The sequence below is a fragment of the Electrophorus electricus genome, chromosome 25, assembly GCF_041902795.1.
Source record: "Electrophorus electricus isolate QZ-2024a chromosome 25, ASM4190279v1, whole genome shotgun sequence".
Taxonomy (NCBI): Eukaryota; Metazoa; Chordata; class Actinopteri; order Gymnotiformes; family Gymnotidae; genus Electrophorus; species Electrophorus electricus.
Genome location: NC_137521.1, coordinates 9,273,008 through 9,285,000, shown reverse-complemented (window position 1 = coordinate 9,285,000; position 11,993 = coordinate 9,273,008). Strand labels below are relative to the sequence as shown.

The window sequence follows — 11,993 nt, the reverse complement described above, 5'->3', positions numbered from 1 at the left end:
TAACGCCAAGATTGCCAACTCGCTCGGGGCAAGCACATGCATTTTTCAGGCATTTCTGGAACACAGTTTCACACAGAACATGGGTTTTTACTAATATTAGTAGAAATCAATGCTCCCCAGCAGTGCATGCGAATTGGTTATTTTACGACAGTGATGGCGATCTATTAAAGTAAAGGGTGGGAGTCCACTCTACAATAACCTTAGCTTCTGCTAGTACCGATAACATGTTTCACCATCATATTGACGGATTGGTCATTGACAACGCAGCGTCGAAATCCATTACAGATTTTTTTTTTAAGTCTAATTTTAATTCACGTGCATTTTATCAGACTCATTTCCATCAAGTAATATTTATTCCTTCCATCACTCATACCCAGAAAGCCATACTTCGTACAGCATTTAAGTAAATGGAGACACCATCGTTATAAACAACGTGCCAGCAGCATACAGCACACACAGACAACTCCACTTCATTATTCTAAAACCAAAACCAGACCCAGACTCAGCGCAAGCCTGAAGTGGCAGCCAGACCATCACATTCACAGCGGCTTCGGAAGCTGCCTAAGAGAGTGCCGAGACAACACACATGCGCAGTAACCTATTGTGCAGTAGGCTACAAATCACCAGGAGAAAATAATGTCTAAAGACACGTTCAGATAATCTTGAAAAACAAGTAATGGATTGCAAAATGGGCGTATTCAGTTTAGTTCAAGGCTTGTGTGTGAGACGGTGATTGCTATTTACTGCTTTTAGAAAACTTCCACAGTCGCAAGAAATGTAAACGAATGACCGCTCGCGTGCTTTTATCTGCTTCGACTGCAGCAGTCGAGCGGAGGGACAGATGTGTTCCTCACGCATGAATGAGAAATGTACCCTGAATAAGAACAAAAGGACAGCTTTTACTATGAATACAATCTTACCAGAATGCACAGAGTTGTTTTCCCCCCGCTGTTAGAACACCTTCATCAAAGCTTAAAAGTAACTAGTGCAACAGTAACTATTACTTTGCACAAGTTATTATCGAACCGATGTATAATTCAACAATAATATCCTCGCCCTTTTAGCAAACCTTTATGACTTATCGCGTTTTGACTGTTTCCCCAATCTTCCTCTACCTCTGTTGTCGCGTGCCTCCCCTGCTGCAAGGTAGCTTGAAGGTGTCCGCTTAAAACGTGATTAGAGAGCCTGTAACGGCGGGTAACGGACGCTCGAGCCAGCATTTTGTCTCCCGTCCAGTTTTAGACCATGCAGCTTTCCGATCAAACACGCGCGATACTCCAGTCTTCGCTCTTATGGACTCCGCTCTTAAACTTTTGCTTTCCCTACAAAACAAGGGACAGTGAAATACGTGGAATCTTGGGAAATGTAGTTGCCATTCTACTTTACGCCATAGGTTTATGGTCTACTATTCAGAGTTCACGTTCATGTCTTGAATAAGCTTAAACTTGTTGGTCCTTGCACAATCAGCCCTGCTTGTATTCTGTTATAACTGAATCGTAGTTTGGACAGGAATCTATTAATAGACTGCACAGGCCTCCAAGCTGCAGTGCTATTCTGGGTCCGGGAATTCGGACTGCCCTGGACAGCCGGCTGGTTGTGAGGATACAGGACAAGCAGGCATTGAGAAGAGAACAGGGCAAGTTGTATCGTACTGCGCATTATAGAGATTTCTATGTTTACTGTATTATACAAAACATTACAAAAACCTACCTACAGAATGACTTAGGATATATGCGACAGGCTATTCTTCTGAGATTTAAGAAGGGTCGCTATCTTCCACCGCTGTGCCATTACACTTTCCGAATACCATCCGGAGTTTGGTGAGGATGCAGTCGCAAGGTAAGATATAACCCTGTATCGGCGCACCTGGGTGAAATCTGGAGACATATTCGTAAAGTATTTCAGAATAGGCCTGATCAATTTAGCCTCTGAGCTCTAGATAATTTAGAGGACTTGAGGTTTACGGTTGATGGCAATTCGAGTGCTGCCTGTAAGAGTCGCCTGAAATATTTTCCCAAACGAGTTACAAAGTTAAAATCATCAATTGGACTCTTCAGAGTGATATTGAATATTGTGCAGTTGTATCGCTTTTCTTCATGTAGTCTCTTTTTTTCTGAACTTTTATTTCCAATGGTATGGCAATGGAGGAGCATTATAAACGTGAATGTGTTATGTGATTAATCCAATGTTTTTCCATCAGGGTTACTGATCGCATGCATGTCAGGCAAAAATATTTGACCTATCAGAGACAAAGCGTTCAAATAAGATTCCTTTGGAGGCTAGCAGGTTTCAGGAAGGTTTATCTTGGTGTTCATTTTACCTAGTCTTTTAATTAAACTTCACAGTGTGGCTCCCTATACACATGTGCACACACAGTCACTCCCTCTCTCTCGCTCCCCCTCTATTGTAGGAGTCCCACCTGCTCCCTCTACACCCCTGGGCTTTGTACAGATCAGTGATAAAGACCTGACTGAGATCGAACTGCACTCTGTAGACTCCATCAGTGACCTGCATCGCGCACACCCTGAACAGCATGGCAAAGGTACCACATGGTTCACGTTTGTCTGTGGGAATGTGTGATCAAGAACAAACCAAAAGTTCCTGGGACCTTTGTCACACCTACGAAGTTACTGAGAGATTTATGCTTTCGTGTGTATTCTCTGAATTGTCATTAAAGACACCTGCTCATTTCCCTCTCAGGTTGCCGACCAGCCCGCCCCAAACCTCCCTCTATCAATGGGAAACTTCAATCACTGGACAAACCAGCAATCTGTCAATCAGGGCATCAAATGAGAAGGTCCCATCTGAAACAACTCAGCAGCATGTGCATTCCCTGTATGTGGCGCTATTCTTTGGCATGTGTGGCTTTAACTCTGATCCTCCTCACTCTTATTCTCATCTTTAGCTTCTTAGGTAAGATAATGACTCTTGATTACTAGTCCTATTTTGTGTTTTTTCCCCTCATTTTTATGTTATATATAAAATTTTATTCAACACACTTTAGCCATTTTGCTTGCCATCTTTTCACATCTATTACATGTTACATAGAGGATTTGGAATAACATCCATTCAAATTTCTTTTCAGATCAAACACAACATAGCTAGTGTCACTTCTGCATATACCTCCTTAACGTTATACATTGCTTTATGATAAAGAAAATGCAGAATGTGAACACCCCAAAAATAATGAATTCCATTCAGGCAGCTCTTTATGTGCCAAACTGCAACAGTATGCTCATAAATCCAAATTTACAGTCTCGATATATGCTATTCAAATTTGGTGACTGCCACATATCAGTCAGGGTGGCTATTATAACCAAAGCAGCACTTGACTGGAATTGAAAATATCAAGCTGAACCACTTGAACATGGCCCAAACTGATCAGTAAATATATGCAACATGTACAACCTGACAGGCTGTTAGCAGTAGGTAATTATACTAACACATTCATGTTCATCGTTTGAACTCAGTAGTTGCTGCATTTTAACAGTAGAGTCCAATGGAATGATATTTGTATGTTTGTTACTCCTCTAGTCCAACAGAGCAGAGCTCTACACACTCTCTCTGAAATGGTGAGCCAACGGCAAGAAACGACAGAGGAAATCTCCATCCTTATTCAGGAGCTCCAGGCTCTTCGTAGAAACCTGACCGCATTGGGAGACAGACACTGACTGTACTGTTCCATGAGTCAGCCACTTGCAAAACAAGCCAATTCACTAATGGATATTTTTAGCTCATAAGTGTGATTCTAAGTATCAAAACAAAATTTATGTGAACATACTTTTTAATATGCTGCGATTTATTGTAAAACAATCCTGCTCATGCATTGTTAATGGAATGACTGTTAGGGTATACGTTACAGACTGCCAACCAGAATCTAGATAAATATACATCTGCTTATATGCACCAGGTGCTCTGGGCCACTGGCAACTGGACTTTTGACAATAGTGGACAAAGGAGTCCAGACTAGCAGAGACCTTTTTGTAACATTTTAAATTGCTTGAAAGCTTAAGAAAAATGACTAAAGAATTTTTTTTTCCATGTTTGCATTAGACTACTGAGGATATCAAAGACCAGAGACCAAGCTCAGTCTATGGTAAAACAAGCAACTAAAGGGAAAATTTAGCATGGACAACCACAGACCACTGTTCAGGAATATGCATCATTATATGAGTACAGATGTGAAGGTAAAAGAGAAATAAAGAATTTTAGAACCAAGTTATAGAGATGCTTGGGTAAGCCCAACAATAGTTCAACAAAATTTGCTCTTCAACTAATCTTCAATAACTTGCAAAAGCACTCACTCTACATTCACAAAACTACATAATCTTCCCTCCTTTGAAATAATTGCAAGTAAATACCGACCCTGGAACAGTGTTTTATCTTAGATTCTCTAAATATGTGCCAGAATAAAATGTATTAAAATGAGGCTCATAACTGTTTCAAATGATCATGTATAGTGTAAAGTATGTATAAAAAAAACATGTTCTAGTTGGCTAGGAAATAACTAATTAGCAAAAATAATAAAGAGGGTAAAACCAACCATTGCTTTGGGCAGCAGCAGCTTTATTGTAAAAAGTAACCTTCCATGTATGATGTAGTCAACTACAGATTTGCAGGATACTTCTTTGTCATGTTAAAATTAACAGCAGACAGAATGCATCTTGGTACCCAACATTCTGTTGCTTTCTTGCTTCACACACGTTTGGTAGTGTTCTCGCACTGTGCACCTCTCCACCCTTCGTAACACATGCATCTGAACTGCGACCGTAGGTCCTGGGCAGGTTCAGTTTCGTTCTGAAGCATGGGAATCATGTGACCAGAGTGAGGGTTGCGTCTGGCACAGCGACCGTTACCATGACACACACGCTCACTGCAGCGCACTGTGCCGCGATTCAGTGCCTCCACATATACACCAAGGACTGAGCTGATGTAATCACGGAGGAGAGCACACTGCTCCTGGTGGGCGAGAGTGTGCATGTTTGAGGGAGGAAAGACAGGTAGGACAGACAGAGCACAATTAATCGGAATTGAGCTCTCGACAATACACCATCCATTTATATAGTTTAATATTTTTTGATGTAATGCACAAAACATGTATAATAAATGTTTGCAAACTTAAGTCTACAATGAGAGCGCTATACAGTGTAGAAGGTGCTGAACAGACACACTGACCTTGGACTTGGCAAAACGTAGCTCCCCCCACAGCACCACCCCAGCTGCCCCTAGAGCTGCAGCTTCTCCCAGTGTGTGCTCCAGATCTGTCTGCAATCACACACAAAAAGAGACACACCTGAATTCAATCACCTAGGATAGAAAAGGTCATGTGCTAATACTACTTTTGTAGAGTAGATACGTAGGGCTGAGCCATGACTGGCACTGTGATGGAGCAAGCTGATGAGAGAGAGGGGAAGATGTGGATGTTGTGGTGGTGTACCTGCAGGCAGAGAGCAATACTAGACATTAAGCCATTCATGCTGTGTTATAAATGATCTGAAGTCTCACTCCTGAAATGGGGACTAATATGGCAGTAGTAAAAATAGCATGTTTGGCTGTCAAGTCTAGGGGGAGACCCCTCTCTGTCCCTGCCAAGGATTACAGACATTTGGTCTGGAATTCTTATAAGGGGAAATTGGTATTGTTGGCAAGTTAATGTAAAATTTTGAAGTTCAGAAATATGAACCTTTTCATACTTTTTAAATTTCAGTGACCAAGCTTAAGCAAACTTACATACCTTAAGTTATATTTTGGAAGGTAACAGACACGGGTAGTTCCCTCTACTTTAGTTTTTCTTCTAATACTGTATATAGGACAAACAGTTAATAGCAGGGCAATGATATAGTGAGTGTGTATACCTGGTTTAGGAACTGCAGAGTATGTATGAAGGCCACTCTAGCGTAAGGTAGAACAGGGATTGGGTGAGAACGAGTTGCATGCTGGAAAGCCACTCGGAGTGCCTCTAGTATGCGATGTCTCATCATGAGCCTTGTGTTTGGGTGTCCTGCTAACCTGCGACTCACATACACACTTGGGTAAAGTGCAGTGGAATGTTGCCATAAAAATGCTAGTCTGTCATTCATCATCTCTGTGCTGGGTTTGCACTGCCCTGTGTACCCACTGTGCTTGGCTCCATGGTAGTTATAACAACCAGGGAACCCATAAAACCCCCATAACCCCCTGGGGCAAACATGAACTCCAAGTTGCAGTGTTTCTTCCATAAATGCTCTTGCTTCTTGCTCAAACTCCAGCTTTGCCAGTGATGTCACATCCTCCTCAGACATTTCTGGAAATCTCTCTCTCACAAACTGTTTCGATAGCTTCTTATAGACCTTGCGTCTTCCATAGTTCTGTCTCCACAGAGGTTGCCATGCCTCCCAGTCCAGCACAGCCAAGCCTTTGAAGTTCTTCCTTAAACGTACACGGAGCTGATTTTCAGCCAATGCGAGGTGACCCTCCAGACTGCCCCCTTGAGGTATCCCACCATTGATCAAGTCCTGGTGTTTAACGTAGGGGTACAAACCAAGACGGCGCTCATAAAACAGACTTATATTCTCACCTAGAAATCGCTGCTGCACATTGTATATGATTCCATACTTCTGCAGGGGTAGTAAAACACCATAGCGATGCTCACATCTTGAAGTAGGCATGTTCCAAACCACTGAGAAGCCACGCCTCCCAACATCATGCCACACCCCAGCAGCAGAGTTGCTGAGACACATGGTAATGGTAAGGAGACAGGACAGGTGCAGGGTGCAGACCCGCCAAAACATGATGGCTCCTCCTGTAGAACAGACAGGCATTTAATTTTACAGTAAAGTTTAAAATGTGTTACACGGAGTCCACAGTTCTGAATTAGTGAATGTGTTCTAACTACATTTTATTCATGGTACTTCCCAGGGTACACAATCACCGGATGGTTACCTACAATAATAAAAAGTGGTTCTGCATAGGATTCAAAACAAAATAGAAGTGAATTGCCACATTGAGAAGAATTCTCATTTTACTGACAGAAATGAGGTTTATACAGAGAATCCTAGTAATAATCCAAATTAGCAGAACTCAAACCGAATAGCAGGCTTGCTTGGGTAGTGAAGGCACATCTGCCTTCCTGCTGTGGCACACCAGATGACCCATTATGGACTCGGGCACCGTAGACCACTGCCATGTTGGCAGACTTGCGAGAGGATGCATAGACTCTGGGGTGCCGTGTATCAAATGACATGCACATTTTTAGACACCTTACAAGGAAGCGCGTGGGCTTTGGAGCGGCGTGCACCCTTCGTAGGCTCGGGCACAGGTGAGGCTTCCACCTCCATGCAGGAGTACACGAAATGCTCCGATTCCACATCCGAGAGCGCCTTGCTTTGATGAAAGGCAATTTTGCCCTCTGAGCCTGCGTCCAAGCATGGGTCACAGTAGAACTCCTGCCCCTCAGTACAGATCTCATCATCTCGGTCCACAGCGTCCGACCCCGAACCCCCTGGATCCTCCGTTAACCTCTCAGGATGCTCTTCCTCCTCCAAGTAAGAGTGGAGTGAGCCAATACGGTGTACCAGCCCCGAATCCTCTCAGAGGACTGGCTCTGCTATGCAGGAGTGGTTGGGATGAGTACCGTCTCTTCTTTCCCCTTCTTGGGGGGGAATTTCAAGTGAAATCAAAAGGAAAAGGCAGAGGTTCTTCTGCTGATGAGAATAAAATCTACTCAGTAACTGTGACGGCTCTAATGCATAAAGAACTCCTGGACCGGACACAGAGTGAGTCATTTCACTTTTAATTCAAACATAAAAGATCAAAATTATGAGGCACTCTCAAAGAGCCTGTGATATGTTTTGTTTGTGATGCAATACATTTAAAGTTAACATTTTAAAATCTTTGGCACAGATTGTTTAAGTAATCTGATCACAATTTTCTAGAAATCTTGAGGACAATGTCCAGTCTCTTCTGTACATTAAACACCCTGGGATGTGGTTTTCATTAAATTATGCTAGTGTGATTTTCCAAGATCTGGGTTGCAATGCCTCTATATGAGTGGTATGGATGAAAAGGTCAGATGTCCTTGTGCATCCAGAAGACAGGCAGTCCTCGGATATCTGTGTATGGTGTGTGTTCCAGAGTCTGATCAAGTGGGGCCCATGAGGATGGAGGTGGAGAGAGGACAGGTGGAGCGACAGAGGGTAGAGAGGAAAGAGGGGGTGGTGGAGGAGGCCAAAGAGAGAGGGAAGTAGAGGAAACCAGGGGAAGAGCAGCAGGAGAGATGAGAGATTTTGATGCAGGAGGCAAGAGGGGTGGAGGGGGTGGTGGAACGCGAGGGGCGTTTGACAGAGGTGGAGGAGTGTGCCTCCCTGTGTCAGCGCTGCCCCCGCTCTTCTCCGCATCGCTCTCAGCCATGTGGCAGAACTTGTGCAGCAGTTCCAGGGGCACGAGGGAGGCCAGTGTGCCCACATTCTGGACGGGCCGTGATTGCACGAAGCCCAGGTGCGCGTAGAAGTGCTGCTTGTCATGTGTGGTGAGGCAGAGTCGGGAGCAGCCCCGGGCTCGGGCGTACCGCTCCACGCCCTCCATCAGTATTCGCCCGTAGCCCCTCCCCCGTAGCTCGCTTTGCACCACCACAGACTCCACAAACAGGCTCCTGCTGCCTAGCACACGTGAGATGCGGGCGTGGCCTATCAGCTTCTCGTTGGGGACCCGCCTCTCTCCCTCCAGCAACAGGAGACACACGGGATAGTTGGCGCTCGATTGGCGGAGCGAGTGCAGCCTTGCCCCCATGCTGCGTTGCCATTGGGTGTTAAGGAGCTCGGCGCATGCATCCTCCATGTCCCAGCGTTCGTGAAGAGGAACGATATGAACGGAGGAGCCCCTAACATCACCGTCACACCTGCACACACGCCACGGGCAGGAGTCAACATAATGGTCAAAGTTCAGCGAGACTCATGCTTTGCATGACACTTGGATTTCACAAGTTTTCAGGAGATTTCACATTTTTGGAGACGTTACTGCACGGTGCAGTTCTTACAATCCCTTCGAAATGCTGAGACTCAACAGCAAGTTTCACAAGTGCCCTCGCAGCTCTCTCAACTCAGAAACCGATCACGTGCATGAGGCAATCATGCTGGTGCTTTGGCAAAGCATTGCATAAGACATGCTTCAATGCACGATGGAATGCAACACAAGCTATAAAACAAACCACGGTGTTGGTCTGACAGCCAGGACGCATGAAACACGAGGATGCAGCTCATTCAAACCTCAGCAATTTGCACCACTAAACCAGAAGTGCAAAAGGGAATGTGATCTGTTCTCCAGAGTCCAACATTCCTGTTACATGAACCACTTTATGTTGCCTCATTGCTGCAAGCGGACTCAACTGCAATTTTGTGCGTTCTCTTTTCAACGCCATTGCAGCCACAGTAAGCTATTGCAAGAGGTGTTTCAAGGGGTTTTGTGTAGCTCCACAGCTCTGGACCACAAGCCTGCCCATAATAGAATGACAAGAGAAGTCTAGTGTAGCCATACTGCCAATAGTGGTGTCTATGTTTATTTTCCAAGGCTTTTCAAAACCTGATCACTTGTCTAGTGAGTGACTCTGGTTTACCAGTATTTCTGACCTATACTGAATTTCTATTTATTATCCAAACAATTTACTGAATTATGTCAGCAATCTTCAGATAATTCTGAATCGATCTGAAATTCTGTTTAAAACCTTTTTTTTTTTTTTAGTGAAGTCAGCAGAAACATTACATTCTTTAGCACATTAAAGTATTTGTGTTGCTAAAAAACACCATTATTAACCAGAGGAAAGCAAGTACAACAAGAACTTTAAAAAATAAAAATAGGTCTAAAACTTCACACTGCAGACATATCAGTTCTATCTATAAGTACAAACACTTCTGTTTAAATAATTTATCTGGACTATTTGCTAAAATAATTAAAAAAAAGAACAACTAATAACACTATGCAATAAATTTCTCCTAACAGCATGTGATAATCCTACTATCTTTGGCAACTTTGACAACAAATATAGAAAATACATAAAAATTCATTCAACAGTTATACAGAGTAAATACCCAACTGTCTTACCAACAGTGATGCCGAGATGCCCAGGGGACAGAACTAAGAATGTTTAAGCCACACACTCCTACATGCAAGAAGAAGGGGTCACAATCAGGAAATGAGAGCTCTACTTTAAGAGCAGAGTGATGGTGTAAAGATGTAAAGTCCAATTGGTTGGACAGATCTCAGATCAGTCCAACCAATTAATTTGCAGTAATGAAAATTAAGCTTTGTTCCGGGTAGGCCTGGCTCCAGATCAGCTACTGTCAGTTGTATGTGGTGACAGAAGTGCTGAATAAAGAGTGTGATAAAGTGTTAAAGAAGTCACATACTATTCAAGACAATGATCAGATATGTACAGATAGAACAAAGTGAACTGAGCAGCATCAAACTGGGATCAGATTATAATGTATATAGCAGTGGTCCTGGTCCTAATTGGCTGATGGGTTTCTCAATGACAAATTAGATTCTTCAATTCCAAAATTCTAGATGACCATCTTGTATTCCATAATGGTGCCCGATTTATAATTTTATTTAAATACAGGTTTAAATTCCAAAAACGTTTTGCCTCTAAATAGTTTGATCTAAAAGGTTTGCAATCTAGATTAATTAATTTAGAAACGTGACCGACAGAGGGCGCTGTCAACAAAAGGAAAGTAAACATAAGTCTCTGGTCTTGCTAGGTACTGCATTTCCTAATATGGTGCGTTCTGTGCTAACGTACAACACGTACATGAGTGCGCTAATGTTCATATTCTTCTAGTTATTACCATGTAGTATCTATACAATTGCTAGACACGGTTTCTGTTTGCGACAAGTTTATTTAAGGTGTGAGCTGAAATTATGTAGCTTGATAAGATAGTTAGCTAGGTTAGCTAGCAAGCAACCATGCAAAGTTGTCAAGCGGACAGACTGCATTCTCAAACTGCAAAGAATTAGCCAGCTACTGTTCAACGGTAGGGTTAATTATACGGAATTTTCTCCACTCTAGCAAAAATAATTATAAACACGTACAATATTCCGACTGAGTTACATTAGTTAGCTAGCAAGTGTGCGTTGAATATGGTTAATGTTTACGCACATGTTCATCTTTGTATATCTTCCTCTGAGGGGCGGGAAGTCAGAGTGGCCTTTGACGCGATCCTGTTTGTGATTTAAAGGGATAATTTTACGCACATTACATTTTGTGCCGGTGTTAAAACCACCTCATTGATCTGCCATCGTCAACTTTATGAATGGAACAACCGAGCTAGCTAGCCGGCCCCTCAAATCCTTCCTCAAAAAAGTGACACGACAAACAGTCCAATTCCAGTAGGTTGCCTCTAGCGGACTGGAGGTGATTTATGCCTTCACGTGGGCTTGCACTACCTGTGTAAAAGAAACATAAAACAAAATGTTTGGTTGCATCTTATTTTTCTCAGTTTTTTTAAATAAAGGTCAAAACGGAATTGAATTGAATTCCAGAAAGGTGTCTACTGACTGTTCAAAAATGACATGCGAATTAAAATAACGTGAACTACATAGGCTACTTATAGGCATATACAACAACTGAAGTACAACCTTTGTCAGTACAACTGACATTTACCCAAAGCAACTTAGTTAGGACTGAACACAACTTGAGCAATTGAGGGTTAAGTGGCTCAGGGGCCCAACAGTGGCATCTTGGGCTTGAATTGGCAAACTTCTCATTACTAGCTACCTAAACAACTGAGCTATCACATCCCAGTGGTAAAATGTAATCTTTTATCACAAATGAGATATTCCATTTTGCAAAAAATAAATTTTTAAAATCACTTTCAGTGCATTTCCATTGGAGTGTACTTGCATAATGCCACTGCCTAATCTCAACATGAATGTAACCTATTTCCAAGTGGACATCGATCCTGGACCATGCTAGTCCATTACCTGACGCTGTTATCCAAAGCAACTTACAATTATGACAGAGT

The 11,993-nt window shown here is 42.8% G+C and overlaps 4 protein-coding genes across 11 annotated transcripts in view; 1 reads left to right on the top strand and 3 right to left on the bottom strand.

Annotated features, from left to right (window-relative positions):
* Positions 1 to 1,443, bottom strand: part of amt (aminomethyltransferase) — an 8,049-nt gene extending 6,606 nt beyond the window's left edge. For 2 of the 4 annotated variants that reach the window (XM_027007595.3, XM_027007596.3), the window contains exon 1: positions 1,116 to 1,443. In XM_027007595.3, the coding sequence (XP_026863396.2) occupies positions 1,116 to 1,220 (105 nt within the window). In that variant the 5' untranslated portion in view covers positions 1,221 to 1,443. The other 2 variants (XM_081707294.1, XM_081707293.1) reach the window with 1 other exon arrangement.
* A 146-nt stretch (positions 1,444 to 1,589) lies between these two features.
* LOC118240680 (uncharacterized) lies at positions 1,590 to 4,428 on the top strand. Of its 3 annotated transcripts, XM_035521944.2 has the most exons (5): positions 1,598 to 1,839; positions 2,411 to 2,542; positions 2,701 to 2,913; positions 3,535 to 3,673; positions 4,054 to 4,428. In XM_035521944.2, the coding sequence occupies exons 1-4, from the start codon at positions 1,827 to 1,829 to the stop codon at positions 3,669 to 3,671; spliced, it is 495 nt and encodes a 164-aa protein (XP_035377837.1). In that variant the 5' UTR covers positions 1,598 to 1,826; the 3' UTR covers positions 3,672 to 3,673; positions 4,054 to 4,428. The 3 variants fall into 3 exon arrangements, with proteins under 3 accessions (XP_035377838.1, XP_035377837.1, XP_035377836.1); XM_035521945.2 differs by having other exon boundaries at positions 1,590 to 1,839; positions 2,701 to 2,835; positions 3,535 to 4,428; XM_035521943.2 differs by having other exon boundaries at positions 1,599 to 1,839; positions 3,535 to 4,428.
* Positions 4,429 to 4,539: 111 nt separating this feature from the next.
* On the bottom strand, positions 4,540 to 11,132 carry hyal3 (hyaluronidase 3). 3 transcript variants are annotated; one of them, XM_081707291.1, is made up of 4 exons: positions 7,239 to 7,608; positions 5,856 to 6,781; positions 5,176 to 5,265; positions 4,540 to 4,959 (listed from the first exon to the last, which is right to left on the bottom strand). In XM_081707291.1, exons 2-4 carry the CDS (start codon positions 6,768 to 6,770, stop codon positions 4,696 to 4,698), a joined length of 1,269 nt encoding a protein of 422 aa, XP_081563417.1. In that variant the 5' UTR covers positions 6,771 to 6,781; positions 7,239 to 7,608; the 3' UTR covers positions 4,540 to 4,695. The 3 variants fall into 3 exon arrangements, with proteins under 3 accessions (XP_081563417.1, XP_081563418.1, XP_026863395.2); XM_081707292.1 differs by having other exon boundaries at positions 7,244 to 7,608; XM_027007594.3 differs by lacking the exon at positions 7,239 to 7,608 and adding an exon at positions 10,075 to 11,132 and having other exon boundaries at positions 4,541 to 4,959.
* Positions 7,756 to 11,266, bottom strand: naa80 (N-alpha-acetyltransferase 80, NatH catalytic subunit). The gene is made up of 2 exons (XM_027007599.3): positions 11,129 to 11,266; positions 7,756 to 8,875 (listed from the first exon to the last, which is right to left on the bottom strand). Exons 1-2 carry the CDS (start codon positions 11,134 to 11,136, stop codon positions 8,047 to 8,049), a joined length of 837 nt encoding a protein of 278 aa, XP_026863400.2. The 5' UTR covers positions 11,137 to 11,266; the 3' UTR covers positions 7,756 to 8,046.
* Between the last annotated feature and the right edge of the window lie 727 nt (positions 11,267 to 11,993).

Coding starts and splice junctions, on each gene's coding strand:
- LOC118240680 (XM_035521944.2), top strand. Junction 2,543..2,700: donor CCCTGAACAGCATGGCAAAG/GTACCACATGGT, acceptor TTTCCCTCTCAG/GTTGCCGACCAGCCCGCCCC. Junction 2,914..3,534: donor TCTCATCTTTAGCTTCTTAG/GTAAGATAATGA, acceptor TTACTCCTCTAG/TCCAACAGAGCAGAGCTCTA.
- hyal3 (XM_027007594.3), bottom strand. CDS start 6,770: ATGTTTTGGCGGGTCTGCACCCTGCACCTGTCCTGTCTCCTTACCATT. Junction 5,266..5,855: donor CTCTGCAGTTCCTAAACCAG/GTATACACACTC, acceptor GTGTGATTGCAG/ACAGATCTGGAGCACACACT. Junction 4,960..5,175: donor TACGTTTTGCCAAGTCCAAG/GTCAGTGTGTCT, acceptor CTCGCCCACCAG/GAGCAGTGTGCTCTCCTCCG.